This window comes from Rana temporaria, chromosome 2 (assembly GCF_905171775.1).
Source record: "Rana temporaria chromosome 2, aRanTem1.1, whole genome shotgun sequence".
NCBI lineage: Eukaryota > Metazoa > Chordata > Amphibia > Anura > Ranidae > Rana > Rana temporaria.
This window is the reverse complement of record NC_053490.1, coordinates 198,653,703-198,675,710: the sequence shown is the minus strand read 5'-3', so window position 1 is coordinate 198,675,710 and position 22,008 is coordinate 198,653,703. Positions and strand designations below refer to the sequence as shown.

At 41.0% G+C, this 22,008-nt stretch overlaps 1 protein-coding gene across 2 annotated transcripts in view; it reads right to left on the bottom strand.

Annotated features, from left to right (window-relative positions):
• The window catches only part of ARHGEF7 (Rho guanine nucleotide exchange factor 7), a 176,444-nt gene that overhangs the window by 103,517 nt on the left and 50,919 nt on the right, over nucleotides 1-22,008 (bottom strand). For both annotated transcript variants that reach the window (XM_040336224.1, XM_040336225.1), the window contains exons 4-6: nucleotides 21,594-21,724; nucleotides 19,412-19,613; nucleotides 4,916-5,004 (exon numbers count right to left, since the gene is read on the bottom strand). In XM_040336224.1, the coding sequence (XP_040192158.1) occupies nucleotides 4,916-5,004; nucleotides 19,412-19,613; nucleotides 21,594-21,724 (422 nt within the window). The remainder of the gene's footprint in view (nucleotides 1-4,915; nucleotides 5,005-19,411; nucleotides 19,614-21,593; nucleotides 21,725-22,008) is intronic.

Genomic DNA, 22,008 nt, shown 5'->3' with positions numbered 1-22,008 from the left:
AAAATCCCAGTGGAAAGATGTGGCAAGCTCATAGAGAGTTATCCAAAGTGACTTGGAGCTGTGATAGCTGCAAAAGGTGGCTCTACAAAGTATTGACTTTAGGGGGGTGAATAGTTATGCACATTGACTTTTTCTGTTATTTTGTCCTTTTTGTTGTTTGCTTCACAATAAAAAAAAAACATCTTCAAAGTTGTGGGCATGTTCTGTAAATTAAATTATACAAATCCTCAAACAATCCATGTTAATTCCAGGTTGTGAGGCAACAAAACACGAAATATGCCAAGAGGGGGAGGGGGGGGTGAATACTTTTGCAAGGCACTGTAACACACAGGTGTGAAGCCAGCCTGAAACATTTTATTTTTCCGCAAAATAACACCCTTAACTTTACCTGAGCCCTGGACAGTCCCGCGTCACGAACGCGCTCTTCCTTTGCTCAGGGTTCTTGGCTCTTCACTGGCTAGATTGATAGCAGCCCAGCCATTGGCTCGCACTTCTGTCAATCAAATCCAATGATGCAGGCCTCGGGGGGGCGAGCCTTGCACTTGGCGGCTATGGATGCCAAATTGCAGGACTCAGGAGCTCGCCCGCAAGGTAGCCCCCTTGGGAGAGCGCTTCCCAGAGGGTGTCATCTGAAGCGGGGAGGAGCCAAGAGAGCTGCCGGGGTTCCCCAGAAAGCGCTGTTCAGGGTCACACTGTGCAAAACGAGCTGCACAGTGATGGCAAGTATGACATGTTTGTTATTTAAAAAAAATAAAATGCGAACCTTTACAATCAGTTTAAGCCTAGTACACATGGGCCGGATGTAGGGGGGGGGGGGGGGGGGCATCGGCTGGTTCAATAAAAACTGGACGACATTCGGCAGCCGGTCCAACAGGGTCATGAACGAAAAAAGTGTACTCACCAGCTCCCAATCAGCGCCCTTAGCCAATGGCTGGGAGCACTGACCAAAGTGTTTGTTGCCAACTACGGATTGTTAGTAAAGCGGCTCCAACCTTAGCTCTCAGTTAAGTGTGTAGTAGTGTGTACTCGGCTTTAGAATGCCATAGTGGAGGAAACAAAACAATGTCTCAACAATAGATTCACCTGACTTTTGAATCAACAGCTGAGTTCTTAGCCCAGTGGTCTCATTACCATTAGAACACATACACTGCAAAATACAACATGCATTTCTGAAGGATCCCATTTAACCATTGCAGCATACAGAACTGATCCCAAACCAATGAATTTATTTTTTTCTTTGACTTCTGAAGCATAACAAAATACATGACAGTTGGAATTAGCCCTTAAAGTAGAAGTCCAGCCTAACACTAAAATCCCTGCATCTACAGACATCCACAATCCAACGATAACCTATCTAGATATGTAGAGTTAAGTGAAACTCCTGCGCTGTGTAGGATGGATGGAAAAGGGGAGGGGGAGGTAGGTGAAGGTGGATGTGGGCACTGCAGCAAACAAAAGAGGGTCTGCCCTATTGAGACACAAGTGATAATGCAAAAAATGTGAGTGTCTGCGCTGTGAAAATTACTAATAAATGGATGGAGGGAGGAGGAAGGGTGGGGGGAGGGGTGAGTGGACAGAGTCCGTGGGCCTGGGAAATGGAAGGGTGTACAGATACAGAGCAAGTGACCTAAAAACGGTGATTGAGTAGGTACAGTCCTAACTGAACTGTATTGCAATAAACACAGTGAAAATACTACAGTGAAAAAAACATATATAAAAATCATATATATAAAAAAGCAACAGTCCTGGATTGGTTCAAACAAGGGAAAAAACACAGTTCCAAATAAAGCTGATGCAGAGGTGGATGAGTGAATGGTTGAAAGTGAAAAGTTCCAAACTCAGATGGGTGAAGGTGTGCAGCCCAATCGAATCCACAAACCGTGCAACCCACACCGTTAGTGACCCTAGCAGCTTACCTCCCGGCTGTCAGAGGCAGGGGAGGGAGAAGAAGAGGGGGGGGCACATCGCATAAAACCGTACAGCAAAAATGTAATAAAGCGTAAAAACAATCGATAAAAACATCCCCTGATGAAGTCACATGATGTGACGAACACGCGTCGGGAATCAGAGCACTAAACGGGAGCAGCACCTGACGGACGGTAGACGAGCGCGGTGCTCGTGGATATGTGACCGCCTTTAGACTGCCCTATGTGAGTTTTTATCGATTGTTTTTACGCTTTATTAAATTTTTGCTGTACAGTTTTATGCGATGTGCCCCCCCTCTTCTTCTCCCTCCCCTGCCTCTTCCACTTTGATATGAGTGGTCGGCTCTACGGATGTTGAGGGGATAGAGTTGTGGCAGTGAGAAGCTAAGGAGACGAGCTCGGCGCTCGTGGAGATAGGCACTCCTTCCCTACACACTGTGTAAGTTGTGTAAGTGTACACTTACTTACTCATTCTGCAAAACCCCCCTTCATATGTGGCAGGAGGACAAGGCTACAGTATCTCTATTATTCTTTCCACATGTATGGCCAATCACTGAGACCTGACAGGAAGACATCCACCCAATAGGAGGCTGGAACACTGGTAATTTATTTGGCTCTGAGTGACAGCCGGGAGGTAAGCTGCTAGGGTCACTAACAGTGTGGGTTGAACGGTTTGTGGATTCGATTGGGCTGCACACCTTCACCCATCTGAGTTTGGAACTTTTCACTTTCAACCATTCACTCATCCACCTCTGCATCAGCTTTATTTGGAACTGTGGTTTTTCCCTTGTTTGAACCAATCCAGGACTGTTGCTTTTTTATATATATATATGATTTTTATATATGTTTTTTTCACTGTAGTATTTTCACTGTGTTTATTGCAATACAGTTCAGTTAGGACTGTACCTACTCAATCACCGTTTTTAGGTTACTTGCTCTGTATCTGTACACCCTTCCATTTGCCAGGCCCACGGACTCTGTCCGATAACCTATCTAGCCCTGTAAAGGAGAAATCAGTACACATACCTTTTTGAAGCGGATCCGGTCTGGTTTTCTGCGGCGAACGCTTTGCAGAAGAGTTCGCCAACAATGGCTGTGAAATAAATGGGGTGTGATGTCACCCATACTATGGGGCATCTGTTGTCGGCTGCCCCTTCTGCAAATGCGTAACACAGAGATGCCGCCACTGGCAGTTCAGCAGGGGATCGGGTCGAATTGGCTTCAGAAAAGGTATGCATACTAATTTCTTCTTTACAGATAGGTTAGTGTTAGATCGTGGAGGTCTGTAGATGCAGGGATTTTAATTTTAGGTCGGACTTCTACTTTAAGTATACATTAGGTTACATGTGCGTTTCAGTAAGTTTTATACACGTCGCAGAGAAAAAATCTGCACGTGATACTAGTGTTGTGGTGTGAACAGGGCACATAAAGAACAATCGTTTTCTTTGTGCCCTTGCTGAATGTGTGCAAAAAATCTCATGTCTCTGCACATGGCGTGAAGGATGCCCAACAGGCATTTATGTTTAATGTGAAAAGGTAATAAGTATTTTCCCATTGCTATATAATCCAGATTTTCATTGCTTGCTCATTAAAACATGACGACTTTTTGGTTCAAGGCTGAGAATAGCAGCAAATGGGCTCCTTGTGTATTATCTTTTAAACACAACCAGGAGGTGGTTGGCAGATAAATAGAAACGGCGTTGTTACTAAACACAGGTTATAACAGTTACCTAGTTATACCTCCAGAAAAAGTGTGACCTATACCATGTGCAATAAATCTAGCTGCTACCATCACCGGGGTGTTATCACAGAACAACAATGAATGAATATCTAAAAAATGTGATAGCGCTGCTGCAATTTGACAAATACGTAAATCCAACAATGTGCAATAAACGCATGTGCTGAATATACAATCCAATAGTAAATGTATAAAAAGTTGATTGAAACAAAAAATATTATAGAACATGTTTCAAATGACACTGAGAAAAAAAAAATTCTTCTCAAGTAAAAAAATAAAATAAAAATGTAAATCCAATATTGATGTACAATAAACGCATGTGCTCCTTCTTAGACCCTGAAAGGTTCAAACTCGCTCACAACTAATAATAATTCCCGTCAGGAAAAAGGCTCCACACTGTTCTTTAATGGTTCCCACCAAGGTCCTGCAGGGATCAAACACGCTTTAAACCTCATATATTTCTCCTTTAAAGGTTGCCTCCGTGATGATCACCAGCAAACTCCAGACTGACATGCAAAAATAAAAAATGCCTTCAATAGCGTAGTACCAGGTGTTAAATGGAATAAGCCTCACACAACCAGCTTCATCTATTACACTTACATTTATTTCAATAAAAAACAGCATATAACATATTTAAAATCCAACAGGTCTTACGCATTTCACCGCTAGGCTCTACCTCTACGCGTAAACTATTTTTAGCTCTGATCGCGGTCTATATGTCACTGGTCCCAAAAAAAGTGGCCGATCTGTCCGCCACAATGTCGCAATCCTGCTAAAAACCGCTGATCACCGCCATTACTAGTAAAATAAAAAAATAATAATAATAAAAATGCCATAAAACCTATCCCCTATTTTATTGACACTAACTTTTGCGCAAACCAATCAATATACGCTTTCTATGTTTTTGTTTTTTTTTACCCAAAATATGCAGAAGAATACATAACAGCATTTGGGGGGATACCTGTTATAGCAAAAAGTAAAAAAAAAAGGCGATATTTTTTTATTTTTTTTTCCAAAGCAATTTTTGTTTATAGCGTTAACAAAAAAAAAAATGCAAAGGTGATCAAATACCACCAAAAGAATAATCTATTTGTGGGGGGGGGGGGGACATACATTTTGTTTGGGTACAGCGTCGCACGACCACACAATTGTCAGTTAAAGGGAAGCAGGGCCGTATCACAAAAAATGGTCTGGCCATTAAGGGGGAAAATCCTTCTGGTCCTTAAGTGGTTAAACACGTACTAGTACTTACCACATTGTAGTAGCTTTTGTTGATTGCAGACGTTTCAAACCCTTTTGGTGGGCTTTTCAGTGTTGTAGACTTGGGTGACACTGGTTTCTCTGTGGAACAGAGAATAGAATAAATACAATAGAATGGGAAAGACGGCAGTATTTAGTTTGATATCATTTTTTGTAATACCAATGCAAATCATAGTTCTGCTTAGTTGAAATATCTCCTTACGTGTTGCAGTTGCTGCCTGTCTACTAGTCATCCCTTTCCTTAAAGCGGTGGTTCCCCCTTAAAAACAACATTTTTTTATTCCACTGCCCCCCCACATTCCATCACGATTAAGGCTCTTAATATTTTTTTCCTGCTGTACATACCTTAGTACAGCATATTCACCCGTGCATCCGGGTTGCGAGTCCCGCGGGAGTGGGCGTTCCTCACAGGCTGTTGATTGACGTTTTCCCCAAAAACGAGCTCTCCCCCCGTCGCGTAAGCCGCGTCACGGTTGGCGAAGGGAGCTGAACGGCGAGTCGGCGCTATACTGCGCATGCGCATCGCCGTTCGGCTCCTTTCGCCAACCGTGACGCAGCTTACGCGACGGGGGGAGAGCTCGTTTTTGGGGAAAACGTCAATCAACAGCCTGTGAGGAACTAACAAAATGATGAAAGTCCAAAAAAAAAAAAAAAAAAAAAAAAAAAAAAAAATTAATCAAAATGAAGAGAGGATAAGGGTGACTTCTGGAACCTCAATAGGTGATCGGATGAAGACTCCTTATAAAACAGTCAAGTATCCTTAGATAAAAGTACAAGCCGCTCACCTTAGCAGATGGACCTGTGGGTGAGCAGCAGGTCGAATGCGCTGTCCCTCTTAATAAGGGGGTATTATAAGATGATAACGGTGCCTCCTCGGTCGATCCTTTTCTCCAAACCGACTTTCAGTGGCGGATGGTCATCTGGTATACTCTCATGCAATTGACTGGTTGCGGTCATGTGACCTATGGTGGACACTGTTTGTTTATGGACACATCCTTTGGTTTGTCTGTCTACCTGAGCCACACAATATGCCATCGCTATGCAAGTAGGTACTGGTCATCTGTGTATGTATGCCTATCTTAGCTGCACGGCGTGATCTTGTGATGCAAGTAGGTACTGGTTATCTATTTTATTTTATTTCATTTAAGTACTGCTTATGTATATTAGATCCGTGTTATCTGAGCCACACAATATGTCATCGCTATGCAAGTAGGTACTGGTCATCTGTGTATGTATGCCTATCTTAGCTGCACAGCGTGATCTTGTGATTCTAGTAGGTACTGGTTATTTATTTTATTTCATTTAAGTATTGCTTATGTACATTAGATCCGTGTTGTCTGTTTACAGCCATATGATGGGTTATGGTGGCTAATTTGTTTGCCTGCACATCCCGGTAGCATAAGTTTTTCTGCTTATCTGTTGTTCTTTATTTTGTCTGTTGTTGTCTTTTAAATGCATGTCCATGGGTGTTTCCTTACCTTGAGGGGCGGGGTTTTGTCCAATTGGCCAAATTAGGTCCTGGTGGTATATATTGAATCCTGACACCATAGCCCCTTATCCGCTGAAGAAGTCCTGTACCTTGGGACGATACGCGTGCGGGGGGCTTCCAATTTTGATGTCAGGACAGCCACCTACTTGGTATTTTATCGATATATGCTCATATTCTACGCACTAGGATATAGTGCCTCTTTTGTGAGTACTTTTATTTTAAATAAACTTATTGTATTTTGGTTACTATACGGAGAGCACTATGTGTCTACTTTATACTTTTTCATGCCATTCAACTGCATGAGAGTATACCAGATGACCATCCGCCACTGAAAGTCGGTTTGGAGAAAAGGATCGACCGAGGAGGCACCGTTATCATCTTATAATACCCCCTTATTAAGAGGGACAGCGCATTCGACCTGCTGCTCACCCACAGGTCCATCTGCTAAGGTGAGCGGCTTGTACTTTTATCTAAGGATACTTGACTGTTTTATAAGGAGTCTTCATCCGATCACCTATTGAGGTTCCAGAAGTCACCCTTATCCTCTCTTCATTTTGATTAATTTTTTTTTTTTTTTTTTTTTTGGACTTTCATCATTTTGTTAGTAGCGCTGCACTGCTTTTTTTACATACTCTGACCAAGGACTTATTGACCCTCAGTGTTCAGCAGCTTTGGTATTGTTTTGTCCTTTGCACAGTCTGCTCTCTCTATTCAAAAGCCTGTGAGGAACGCCCACTCCCGCGGGACTCGCAACCCGGATGCACGGGTGAATATGCTGTACTAAGGTATGTACAGCAGGAAAAAAATATTAAGAGCCTTAATCGTGATGGAATGTGGGGGGGCAGTGGAATAAAAAAATGTTGTTTTTAAGGGGGAACCACCGCTTTAACTTTCTGGATAACCTGCATGCTTTGCAGCTTTTCCACTGCTCATACCTTAGGTTTACTTGTATTTCTAAGAACTATATATCCCATAGTACCTGACTGCCTTCAAACAGATATGACATAGTTCAGAAGGCAGGCTCAGTAAACATGTGTCACAGAATTCAACGTACATGTGCGAGATTCTCAAAAAATTGGAGTAGGTTAGAAATACCTAAAAACTTAAAAAAGGGTAACCCCACTTTTGTGAAGAAAAAAAAATAGCAAAGAAAATAATATATAGTGTATACAATTGTGACACAAGTCATATTGTAACTAAATGTTATTAAAAATTACCTTTCCTTTTCAACCGGCAGCTCTGTAATTTTCTGAAAACGCAATGCAATCTGGCTACTGAAGGGGATTGGTACAAAGATGGTGTACAGAACACCCCCCAGAAACATAATTTCCTGCTTGTGTGATTGGCTCACCCGTTTTCCCATAAGTCTGAACTAAGATACAAATCAGATTTCAGGCATCCTCTTAATTAAATAAAAAATAGTTTTTGGTAATATACTCCCAATAGGAAATCATATCTAAAGGCATGCAGGCCTAGCAGCTTTCCTTATTAGAGATTTGCAGGTGCTGCAGCCGATTGATAATTCTGAAGCCACTCCCATTAGATTCACTTTCCCACATGGACAAAGACAAACACACAGGGATTTCTTCAGAACAACAAAAATGTAGGAATCTGCAACAGGAGTCTTGGTCCTCTCCTGCCTGACTCTGTTCTGTGTGGCAGAGAAGCAGCTCACTGTCCCCTTGCCATTGTCAGCACACTGCCAGCACCACACTTTGCTGTCCCAGGCTGCATACGATCCTCAGGGGAAACTCAGGCACACATGGCTTCTCTCCAGCCAATGAGAGAGGGGGAGGGGTGTGGACTGAGGCCTGGGAAGAGGACAAACTGTAAGCTTGGGAGTGGATTACAGAGCTCGGCCAGGGGCCCTGAGAGGTGCAGGATGGATCGTTCCTGGATTCTGTCTCCAGGATTTTGGAAGCATGTCAGAAGACAGCAGGGAGCCACGGGCCTCTTGGAGCTAAATACAGAGTCATCATAGCGACCACTTGTGCTACGCCCATGACCCCAGAATCTTCCCTGCCTTCCAAAGCATGCAACCTAGCAGAGATCTGTTCAGTCAAATGCTTCCCTGGTTGCCAGAAAAAGACAACACTGATACCATAAGTGACAAAATCATTGTGCCTTCTCGTTCCATTCTTGGAAGAAGAGATCAAGGAACAAATATTCCTCAGTCTCTTCCAACCCGCCATTTTGAAGCCCTCAGACACGGTCCTGGGCTCCCAGTAAGAGCAGAAGAGCCCAAGAACCATGCAGAAGAAAATGATCAGCGGCTATACAGCTGCTGGACAACATCCACGAGAGATTCCAACAGGAAATCCTACAGACCTTGCCAATTTCCTCATTGGAGCCCTGCAGATGCGGCAGCTAATAGAGAATTATAAAACCACTCCCTTACAGATTCATGCATATGGACACAAAGCCATTTCTTCAGAATAACAAAATGTGGGACTCTGCAACAAGGTTTGTTAAAATCCTTGCAATGTACATTGACCACCCAGAGGGGAGTGTTTTTTTTCCTCTCAACAAAAGTTACTTACCTGTTAATGCTTTCCCTGCATTAGGGTAAAAAAAAAGTCCCACTACTCCCTTAACCGCTAACAGACTGTCTCCGTGACCGTGGGACCCAGGATCGGGTCACAGGAACGGCAGAACGGGAGGATGCTTTTGAAAAACATGGCATCTCCCTGTTCTACCTGGTGACACGGCACTGATCATCCGCTTCCTCTCATCAGAAGCAGTGATCAGTGACGTGTCACAGTAAGCCATGCCCCATAACAGTTAGAATCACTCCCTAGGACACACTTAACCCCTTCCCCCTACTGGTTAACCCCTTCACTGCCAGTTACATTTATACAGTAATCACTATAGCACTGATCGCTGTATAAATGTGAATGGCCCCAAAATAGTGTCAAAAGTGTCTGCCATAATGTTGCAGTCACAAAAAAAAAAAAAAAATCACAGGATCACCACCATAACAAGTTAAAAAAAAAGCCATAAAACGACCCCCTATTTTGTAGACGCTATAACTTTTGCGCAAACCAATCAATATACGCGTTTTGTGATTTTTCTACCAAAAATATGTAGAATACTTATCGGCCTAAACCAAGAAAAAATTTGCTTTAAAAAAAAAGGGGGGGGGATATTTATTATAGCAAAAAATTCCTTTTTTTTCAAAAATTGTCGCTCTATTTTTGTTTATAGCACAAAAAAAAAAAAAAAAAAAAAAAAAAAAAATCGCAGAGGTGATCAAGTACCACCAAAAGAACGCTCTATTTGTGGGGAAAAAAGGATGTCAATTTTGTTTGGTTGCCACGTCGCACGACTGCGCAATTGTCAGTTAAAGCGATGCAGTGCTGAATCGCAAAAAGTGGCCCGGTCATTTGGCAGCCAAATGGTCGGGCTGAAGTGGTTAACTAAAGCCTCATACACAGTTGTGATCAGCTCTCAAAAACTGTGTACTAACAAACTATCGTACAAATGCTTAGAAAACGCAATTTGTTTTTTTCCTTTTTCCTCTGTGTGTGTACTAGCCCTAGTGTGTACTAGGCGTTCATTCGGCACTGGCTCTAAGTTCCTGCTGCGAGACAGACTTTCGGTCACACACCCTGAGCAAAAGGAGAGTCTGCAAGAGTGGCGCTTAGCCATTTATAGGCAGCTTTGTATTTTGTAAATGAATGGGTAAATATTCTCAGTTTAAACATTTGATGTGTTTTCCATTTTCTATTGAGATTTGCAAATCATTGCATTCTGTTTTTTTGTAGAATTTATACTGCGTCTCAACTGTTTTTGAATTTGGGTTGTACATAAAGCTCTGCAATGGCGTCACCATAAAAGTTGATTAACAAAAAAAAAAAAATCAGCTTAAAAAAATGCATACACAAAACACATTTGTGCCTAACAAGCTATAACATTCGAGGCAAGAATATCCATCTTAAGTAGCAATTAACAATGCAGAACTGTCTCCTCATCCCACTGTCACTTAATGGGTAATGCAGCCAACACAACATGCCAGATGGAATCATAGCTCACATACTATCTGCTGCCTCATGTAATTACAAGGTCAAGCCAGATGGCGGTCTTTCAAACAAACAAAACAAACAAAAAGCACATCAACCCTCACCAGTGCATAATAAATAAAAACAGAAAACGGGTCACTATGCACTGCAAAACAATACTAATCTTTGCTCTATAACATCCAGCTGGGCCACGTGTAATACGATCAATGGCTACCATGTATGACCTAAAGACCTGTTTATATATAAATAAAAAATACACACACACCAATAAAGCACACCACAAGTAAACTGTTCACTTATTTAAAACAGGCAAATATTAAACTGTGATTCAAATTGTGCCTACAAATAAAAAGGCAATATACTTTTGTAATATACAAAAAGTCATTTTTGTGATCTAAATAAATAAAATGCAAAAATTTGTCATATGCAAATTTTACCAACACTTCAAATCCATGAGATTAGTATCTGGCTTTTTAAATTACAACCACTCCTCCATGCAAAATCCTTTTGAAAGAGGTTTGTGGCTTTCCTTGCATTAAATGCCAATTTTAAAATCCCCCTACAAAACCTCAATGGGAATCAAATCAGGGCTTTGACTAGGGCAGTCCATAACCCTCTATTGCTTCTTTTAAACCACCCCCTGATATATTTGCTAGTGTGCTTTGGATCAATATCAGATTCATATTGGGCAGCTGGCCTCACATTCTCATTTACCACACTATGATATGATTGTAGAATGTATTGCTGGCTTGACAACTTTGTGCTGCCCAGGCCCTAATGCAGAAAAGCAACCCCAAAACATAACATTCCCCCCTCATTGCTTAACAGTTGTTAGGAGGTCCTTCTCCTGAAATGTACTTTGGTTTGCAGAAAGCATGTCTGCCATTGCCTCTATCTCCAACTGGTCAATCTTCAGCACATTGTTCCAGAAGGGCTGGTGTTTGCCAATATGTTCAATGGTAAATTGTAATCTTGCCCGAATGTTCTCTTTGGACAGCAAAGGCTTTTTCCTGGTACACCTCGCATGCAGGTTAAATTGGTGTAATCCATTTCTTAATGTAGAGGCATACACACTGACTGCAATTGTTAAAAGAGTTACCTGAACACCCCACAATAACATTTAGGCTTCTTTTAGCATCAAAAAACAGTCAGCTCTTGGGTTGAATTTGCTGGGCTAGACAATCCTGGACCAATAGTCAGTCATTGTACATTCATGTCACATGTTGGATGTGTTTCCTTACAATTGAAAATCGCATTTCAAATCATTTGGCAACCAACTATAGAACACTGGTACGCCAGAGCTTCCAACATGCAACTTATGGAATTTACTGCCTCTCTCCAAAATCAATTTGAAAAGCTTTCTAAAATGTGGACACCCTTTTTGATGTGCAAAGGTTCCCTGTAAGTTGACTGGTCATAGATCTTAGGGGAGCTGTTGGGAGGAGTGGGGTCAGGGGTCCAGACTCCCCCACCGCCCCATGTCCTATTTTCTTTCTTCAAATCCTCCCTCCAACCCTAGGTTTTATTTTTTCCCTTGCCATACTCTACATCCCCTTACTTTTATCCTCACATTTGTCCTTTTAACAGTTTCTCCCCTGGGTTTGCATGGTTTAAATACTTAGGCTATAACCAGGCCCTGCTATGGTCTGATTTTTCTATGTGGAAAATCACCATAAACACCATATTGTAAAGACTTTCCTGCCAGTCCGTATATCATAGTTTGTAGACATACCTCGATTGAACTATGACCTATACCATGTGAATGGTATACAACAGTTCCCACATATTCCATTGTCATTGAATGCCAATTTACCCGGTACTGTGCTCACTTTAAAGAATTTATAAACTACTCAACAATCTTTCAGAGGGCTCTAAAGTGGAGTACACACTGAGAAAAATAAATCAGAAGAAAAATTCCATACGAGGCACGACCATTCGATCATCCAAACGAAAATTTCCGAAGGGATAAAATCCCCAAATTTTTCCCGAATGTGAACAGAACTAACAAATTTTCATTTAATGCGTACGTTTTTGTACAAGAAAAAAAACTAAATACAAAAGACTTGGCATTATCAGAAACAATCAACAAAAAAAAGCCATTGTCGTATGAGAATTTTCGTACAATAGTACCATCCTCGGTTTCGGACTGCTGTGAAACTTTGAGAAAAACCAGACGATCGTTCCTCCAATTTTCTTATAGTGTATACTGGGCTTTAGAGAGCTCTATTGGTCTTGGCATGAAATAAACACCTGCCATCAGTAAAGAAAAACACCAGAGCCCCAGATATTTAAAGGTTTAAATAAGACATGTTCCAACCTGCATAATACCCAATGATGTTCTATCATTGGCATCACATCTGGAACACATGATTCCTTTTGTTGGGGTAATAAAGTGGTGATAAAATGTCCATATGACAAATCTGCATTTTGTTCATTTAGATCTTAAAAATTGAGAAAATTAATACACTGGGTCAATTGTGTGTCATTTGTTTAAGTATATCACCTTTGTATTTAGGCAAACATGGAATCAAGATCTAATCTTAAAAATAAAAAATGGTGAGAGATTATATACACAGTATCTCACAAAAGTCAGTACACCCCTCACATTTTTATAAATATTTTAATATATCTTTTCATGTGACAACACTCCCAAGTGACAATGTTTTTTTTATTTGCTCTTTTTGTACTCATTTTAGTTTTATTTAACCCCATTATGTTACTAAACATCTCAGGCCTGGGTCACACCTCTGTGTTTTTTGGTGCTTTTTGCAGAAACCCACTACAGTTCATTTACATGGTTTCCTATGGGACACATTCACGTCCATGCTTTTTTCAGCTGCTGCAAATTTAGAAAGGGCACGGATATACTTATATACAATATACTTCAATGGAGAAGCTGCAGAAAAGCATGCAATGCGTTTTTGCAGCAATTTATGTTTTTTTAATCTGCCAACAACAAATTGGGCAAAAAAAATTAAAAATGCAAATCGCAGCAAAATCAAAAACTCTGAGGATCTGAAAAAAAATAAAGAATTGTTTCTCTACATAAAGATGGCCTAGGCTATAAGAAGATTGCCGAGACCCTAAAACTGAGCTGCAGCACAGTGACCAAGACCATACAGTGGTTTAACAGGACAAGTTCAACTCAGAACAGGCCTTAAGAAGTTAAGTGCATGTGCGCAGCGTCATATCCAGATGGTGTCTTTGGGAAATAGATGTATGACTGCTGCCAGCATTGCTGCAGAGGTTTAAGGGGTGGGGGGGTCAGCCTATCAGTGCTCAGACCATACGCCGCACACTGCATCAAATTGGTCTGCATGGCTGTTGTCCCAGAAGGAAGCTGCACGAGTGCTGCCGGCACTGGGGAGCTACAGTTCATTGAGGGAACCATGAATGCCAACATGTAGTGTGACATACTGAAGCCGAGCATGATCCCATCCCTTTGGAGACTGGGCCACAGGGCAGTATTTTAACATGATAAACTACCCCAAACACACCGCCAAGACAACCACTGCCTTGCTAAAGAACCTGAGGGTAAAGGTGATGGACTGGCCAAACATGTCTCCAAACCTAAGCCCTATTGAGCATCTGTGGGGCATCATCAAATGGAAGGTGGAGGGGCACAAGGTCTTCACCAGCTCCGTGATGTCGTCATGGATTGGAAGGGGACTCCAGTGGCAACCTGTGAAGCTCTGGTGAACTCGAACAAGAGGGTTAAGGCAGTGCTGGAAAATACTTTGGGCCCTATTTTAACATTTTCACTTAGGGGTGTACTCACTTTTGTTGCTGGTGGTTTAGACATTAATGGCTGTGTGTTAAGTTATTTTGAGGGGACAGCAAATGTACACTGTTATACAAGCTGTAAACTCATTACTTTACATTGTAGCAAAGTGTAATTTCTTCAGTGTTCTAACACGAAAAAATATGATAAAATATTTACAAAAATGTGAGGGGTGTACTCACTTTTGTGAGATACTGTATCTCAAGCAGTTTAACAAAGCTCTTATTTTACCATCATCATTTCTCTGTTCCTTCATAAGCAACTGCAGCTGCTTTTGAATATTCATATTAATCTCCATAGTGTGTATGAATGAAAAACCTGACACCTTACTAACAAATGCTTCATGGTAACTGTTCTCAAACAACTGTTAAAACTTGTTTATATTTTTGGAATGAGAATTACCTTCTGTCACTAGTGATCAAAGCGCAGATTACCTTTGTGACTGTAGCCTGTATTTGGGACTGCTTTTATACTGTTCCACTCTGATCAGTGCCTAATTAATGACTACTCCCTAACCCCATCCCCTTTACATCAGCTTATGTTAAATGAAAGCAGAAAGAACAAAAAAAAGAGAAACTCTGGTCAGACTCCATTTTCGCCACCCCATAATATGTTCCCCCCACCCTTACTTCTCATATTAGTATTCTTTAGTATCCTAAACTTCTTTCTGCTTTACCCCCCTCTTCCCCACACTGCTTGTATACATCACTCTTGCATCTGCCATCTCCCTATTTCTGCACTGGCCACCTCTTGCTCATACTGAACCCATATGCCAACACCAGGACATTGAGGCATGTGCAAAAGTTTTAGGCAGGTGTGAAAAAAATACTGTAAAGAAAGAATGCTGTCAAAAATATATATTTTAAATTGTTTATTATCAATTTACAAAATGCAAAGTGACCAAAACAGAAGAAACATCTAAATCAAATCCTTGGCTGCAACCCAGCAGCAATTCTTACAATTGCACACTTTGTACTCTTGCACAAAGTCAGGGATTTTGTAGGTTTACAGTCAGGTGTACAATTAACCAATAATACCAGGCAGGCACGAATGATCATCAATTTCACACATAGGTTAACTGAAACAGCTGTGTAGGCTGGGTAAGGAACAGCCAAACTCTGCTACTAAGGTGAGGTTGTGGAAGACAGTTTCATGTCACAGGTCATACATCATAGCAAGACTAAGTACAGCAACAAGACACAAAGTAGTTATAGTGCATCAACAAGGTCTCTCTCCCTGGTAAAGAGAAACTGGGGTTTCAAGATGTGAGCTTTTTTGAAGAAGAAGCACAAACAAACCTTGATCTCATTTTCACTTAAGGCTTCTCCTCAATTCTAGGGAAAGAACCCCCATTCTGGACCACAGATATCGCCCCTACACCCGGAACCCTCCCTCCTCTGGCAGCAGCCAAAAAACACGGATTTCCTAACCAATGAAACCATAAAGCTACTCATTTACTCCCTTGCTATTTCCATCCCAATTCTTGCAACTCACTCTTTATTGGCCTGCCTCTACACAGGCCACCCCACCTTTAATCCATCATGAATGCTTCTACCAGACTTATTCACCTTACCAAGTGCTGTGTCCCCCCAACCTCACACTGCCAATCTGTCCACCGACTTCCAATTACCCAAGAAATAAAATTCAAAATATTAACATACAAAGTCGTCCACTGCTGTGCTCTGAGCAACATCACCAACCTTTCCTCAAAATATCACCCAAACTGTTCTCTCTGCTTCTCTGAAGACTTCATTCATGCTCTCTAGCTAGCTCACCACCTACTCTATATCTAGGAGTTCTAAAGAGTCTCTCGCCTCTGGAACTCTCTACTCTAAATCTGCCCAGCTCTGCCCACCTTAAGACAATTCTTGTGAAACCTCGTTACTTCAGGGAAGCCTAACCTGTCTCCTTCCAACTGAACTTTTCCTTCATTAACTCATCCCTATACAGTTATTACCTTTTGCATTGAATTCTATTTTAATTTTTAATACGGTTTACCATTATATTGTAAAGCAGTACTCAAACTGATTGCACTACATACAATTTGGGGAGAAAGAAAAACGCCACTCCGAACTTGTGGATTAAGGGCTTGTTTGCCTGCTTTTTTAGTAGGGAAACAAAAAGCAAAGCCCACAAACACAATTGCCCATGCAGGAGTTTCGGTTTCACACAGCCAAACAGGCACATGAAAATACCAAGTCACCTTATTCTCCCTTCTGCAGCACCACTGCTCTTATACTCAGTCCTACAGATTATCCCACCAGCTCTCCAGCACCACCTGGGGGACTGAACTCACCCCTTGTTCATTCAGCCTTTAGCTACGGCTCCCTGTTGAATGGGTCTACTCCTTGCCTTTTGATAGGGGGGGTTCTCCTGATACCCCAAGCTCTTTCACTCCTCTGAGACAGTTTCTCTTGACTCATTTAGATGTCCCAGCTTTCCAAAACTCCCCGACTCTCTGTCTCCCGGGCTCACATAGCCTCCTCAACTCTGAGTCTGATGGACAAGAAATCTCTCCAACATGGAGTGGAGTCTCTCTAGAAGAGCACCTCTGTCTCCTGGCAGAACAAAAGTCCCTTCTGGCTGGAACCAAACTTATGACTGAAGGGGACCTGAGTTAATTCCAGCTCCTTGCTTATAAGGAGTAAGCAAGACACACTATGAAGCTCCAGACCCCAATCTGGGTTTACAAAACCTGGAGAAAACAAACCCCAGTCTTCTCAACTCAGACACATTACGCTGGAGCTTCGCACTCTGCCTTACTGCAAATCCTGTGTGTTTTTTGCCTATTCCCACACAGTGACCGGGCACTGTCACTATATGCACAAATGTTTAGCCAAGAAATTTCTGAAATCCTCTTGAGAGAAACGACAATTGAGCAAGGGTTTATAATCTGTGACCCATCTGTCTGAGCCTTATGACCAAAAACAGTTAAAATAGGGGCTGCTTAGCTCTTGTCTGCTTACAACGTAAAATCCATTAATCACAGGTAGATTTTCTCATAACGTGGGGGTTAAAATGAATGTGCACAATTTGTATTAAAAAAAAAACAAAAAAAAAAACACATACTTCTGATTTCGATTGGCTGAGGCAGAGAGGGAGGCAGGTGTCACGATCCCTGCACCAGCCAATAAGAGGAAGCTTTGAAATAATTCAAAGATTTCAAACTGCCTAAAGGGTAAAAGTTTGTCACCATTCCACGAGCGGACGCAATTTTGAAGCGTGACATGTTGGGTATCAATTTACTTGGCGTAACATTATCTTTCACAATATAAAAAAAATTGGGCTAACTTTACTGTTGTCTTATTTTTTTATTAAAAAAGTGTATTTTTTCCCCCCAAAAAAGTGCGCTTGTAAGACCGCTGTGCAAATACGGTGTGACAGAAAGTATTGCAACGACTGCCATTTTATTCTCTAGGGTGTTAGAATAAAAAATATATATAATGTTTGGGGGCTCCAATTAGAGGGAAGGAGATGGCAGTGAAAACACTGGGGAAGCTCCATTAGAATTGCTGGTTTACTTGTCATGCCAAGGCCACCACAAGATGGCGCCAGATCACAGAAGGAAGCTTAGCCCTGCCGCGCGATCGGGTGGGGGTGCACGGAGACACAGGAAGGGGTATCCTGTGTATCCGTGCGCCCGCATGATCACGTCGGGCCGGATATTCGAGGTCGCGGCCTTCTGCAGGCCTAAGCTTCCCAGGGTGCCAGGCCGCTAATTTTAGTCGCAATTGCGACCAGGCTCCCGGATTTTGTCGAGCCCTGCTTATATGCAAAACAAATCCCAAACAAGAAATCTGCTTAACATATACCAAATGCAACCCTGTGCTTAACTCAATAAAAGAAAAAATAAATAAAAGATTACTGTAACTTATGTAAGCCTGAATACAAGACTCATACACAAAAAGAAGACAATAAGTACGCATCCCTTATCCACAATCAATCAATGCTTAATGGTTTCAGTAAACATAAGTAATCCAATGAAGTGAATCAATATGTATAATAAATCACAATACATGCAAATATATAAACATTTAAAGAAAACTAACAAAAAATCATAAAAATTAGTCCAAAGATGATAAGTTCAACCTTAACGTGAAAATCCAAGTGACTGGTGCCCAACGTAAAAGTGCTCAAAGAGATGCGATCCCTACATGTAATCACGCCTCTTGCCAGAAATATATGATCTTAGATTATAGAGCTCCATGTCGCTCCAAAGCTCTAGCCTCCATTGGTTCGCCACAGGTGTCGACAACTTGGGGAAAAAAATCCCATCACACCCAGTCTCAATACTGTTACCCCAGGGAAAGGGGCTGGCTTTACATGAGGCATACAGATGCTGAATCTCAGTTAAGTGGCCCTGTAAGAGCGCTGCTGCATCGAAGTAGTATCTGCTGCTGCTGGCTCAGGAGAACTGCAAGTTCTGGTTGCCGCTTAACCGAGATTCAGCATCTGTATGCCCTATGTAAAGCCAGCCGATTAAATGGGGGTAACAACAGTATTGAGACCGGGTGTGAAGGGATTTTTTTCCCCAAGTTGCCGAAACCTGTGGAGAACCAGTGGGGGCTAGAGCTTTGGAGTAAAGTAGATCTCTATTGTTGTTTATGTGGGCACCAGTCACTTGGATTTTCACTTCAAGATTGGACTTATCCTTGGACTGAATTTCATGAATTTTCTTATAAATGTTTATATTTTTGCATGTACTGCGATTAATGTTACATATTGATTCACGTCATTGGATTACTTATGTTCACTAAAACCACTGAGCATTGATTTTCTGTGGATAAGAGATGCACACTTGTTTTATTTTTTAAAGAAATCTGCTTAGGTCACGATCCTCAGGTATACATGATTGTATCAAACACTGAATTATCAGGCAAAGACTACTTTTAGGGAAACCTACAAGCACTAACAAAATACTAGAAAGCATCAGAATTATATTCTAGCTGCTCTGTGATAAACAATTTTAGAACATAGGAAAGAACAGTATGACCAAAATGCTTTATGGAAGAATGGGCTTGAACCTATACGTATCACGTGCTAGACTTTGAATTGTAATTTACAGAGCCAAGAAAAATGTATTTAACAATATTTCAATTTTCACTTATTCATAAACCTCTTAATGTGATACTTTAATAAACGCATGACCACCGTTAAAAAGTGACCACACCTGCAATCAAAAATACAGGATACACCTACCAGAGGACTTTATTTCTCTGACATAGTTGCTTGGGAACCATCCTGTTTTGCCACTGTATGTTCCCTCCCACCAGCCGCCATCTTCTAGCCGTGTAACTTGAATTATGTCTCCCTTAGAGAATGACAGCTCATCTTCGTTGGTCTGTTGAAAATTAAACTTTGCTCTCACCACTATGTGATGGTTGCTGTTATCGGTCATGTCCTGGAAATGACAAAAGCATAGAAAGTGGATGGAACCAAGTAATATAACTTCTAAAGCAACAATCACTTGTGTATTGTTGAAACTAAAAATTTGCAATTATCAGTTTACTAGACTAGCAGCACCAAAGCAGAAACCAAACCATATAGAAATTTCTCAGCTACTTCACCTTATGGATGTGTCTTGGTTCTGAACAGAATGTCAAAAACTGTGAATACGAGGGCATATGTTCTGGATGACCTTACACTACACCAAAAGTTATTGCAACCATCTTTTTTTAAATGGGAAGGGGTGCTTATAAGACCTACTGTAGAGTAGAGGAGACAAGGTGGTGCCATTACATATATCCACCTAATGGGGGAAATGTACAGTATGGACCTGTGGTAACCTGGTCTCATCTTTTAAATTGAACCAGAAGATTGTGGTGCGCAGATATACTCAAACGCCAGGCAGACAAGCCTTGGCCTTTTCTAAATCAACCAGACTTGCTGGCAAAATAATTTTTCAAGGGACTGTATGTACACTGCTTAGTGTGTATGTAGCATTAAGAGTGGGGAAGTGTTAAAGGAAACATGGCCATGTTTATTGGGTTGCATAAAAACATTAGCCAAGTCCTGACAAACTCAGGTTAAGACGTATCATGTTGGTTGATGAGAAGATAACACATCTATAGTTTGCACATTGAGGGTATGTGTCTGTTAGTTTAACGAATGGGGAATATGCAGTGGAGTTTTGCATTCTCCACCAAGCAGGAACAGCAAACAAGCAACCAACAGTATGGAATTGAATAACTTGTTACTCTTATGTCTAATAGTGGACAAGATGCAAGAACTGTGGACATTTTTTTCCTTAGGACCAAGTAAGAACATTCTCATTTGCCATTAAAGATCTAAACCTTGGGTTAGGTGCAAATACCGTAAGACCTTGGTTTGTGAGCATAATTCGTTCCAGAAACATGCTTGTTATCCAAAGCACTTGTATATCAAAGTATTTTTTTTACAGGGTATAAAACAGAAGAGAGGCACCTCTAAGTGTAGCAATAAGTTATTAAATGTAACCAAATTGCTACACTTAGAGGCTCCTTTCTTTTTTTATACTCAGTTGTGACATGACACTACTCTTATATCAAGACATCACTTGTATATCAAGGGAAAATGTATTAAAACATTTTGCGTGTCTTGCAAAACACTCTCAAACCAAGTTACTCTCTCAAACCAAGGTTTTACTGTACTGACAATCAAAGAAAAACAAAAGATTGGGAAAGTATTGAATTTTACATCAACCAGGAAGCAATTTATGTTTCCATGGAATGCTGGAAATGAGCTGAAAAGTTAAGATTATAGGTTATTGCAGTATTACAAAGAAATTATGTTTATGCTGGAGTGTGGCCTTGTGGAAATTATGGCATCCATTAATGAGTTATAAAATAAGCATTAAATGGGGCATAACTGCAAATATATACAATTTTACGAAGGAGATTGAAGTGTCTAGAATCATGGCATTGCAGAGCAACGCGGGAATTTAGATATTTAGCAAGAACTTTGTAAACGGTTTCTCTAATGGTAATATATAAAAGGGCAAGTGGCTTATTTGAAGTTGTAGAATGAACTAATTTATGATAAAAGGGAATATATAATAACATGTTACTTCCTACTGGAATGACAACATAGTATACTTGGTATTAAAAACCCCAATAAACTTTTTTGATGTCCCTTTTTGGAAGGAAGATTCAGACTGAAAAGGAATTCGTTCCTTTATTCCACAGAGGAGCAAAATATATCTAGCTGCTTGTGTGGTTTTTAGGTAAAACAGAGTGGCCTTTTTTTTCGATGGTGGTAATCTGCCCAATTAGTGCTTTCAGCAAGTTTTGTATGACCCGAATAAAATATTGGATATTTTCAACTATAAATCTGAGAACAGCAAAGTACTATTGCACCTACTGCTATTTCTTTTTATACCAAACATACATACACATGTACTTACCAGGCTTCGATATTGACCCTGCAATAGTCTTGATGAGCGGCTTACAAAAGACTGTGACCCAAGCGAATCAAAGGACTTTATCCGATGTGAAGACGGACGGGCACACACAGAATCACTTCCCAAGCCAATATCTAGAAACCACACAATGCGTTTACGGTTACATTAAAAACTCAAACACAAGTTAGCTCTTCAACATTATGGAACTGAAAGTTCCTGAAGTAAAAAGAATGAAACAAAAGTAAGGTATAGTAATGGAATAAAATAAAAAAAAGTCAAAAGGTAAATGAAAAACTTGTTATGAGAGGAACATCTAGGCTGCCACTGCAGACCATCTCCTAAAATGCTTATTGACTGGCTGCCATGCCTTTTGTTTTAAAACACTGCTTCACTTACTCAGGCAGCAAGCCAGGATACA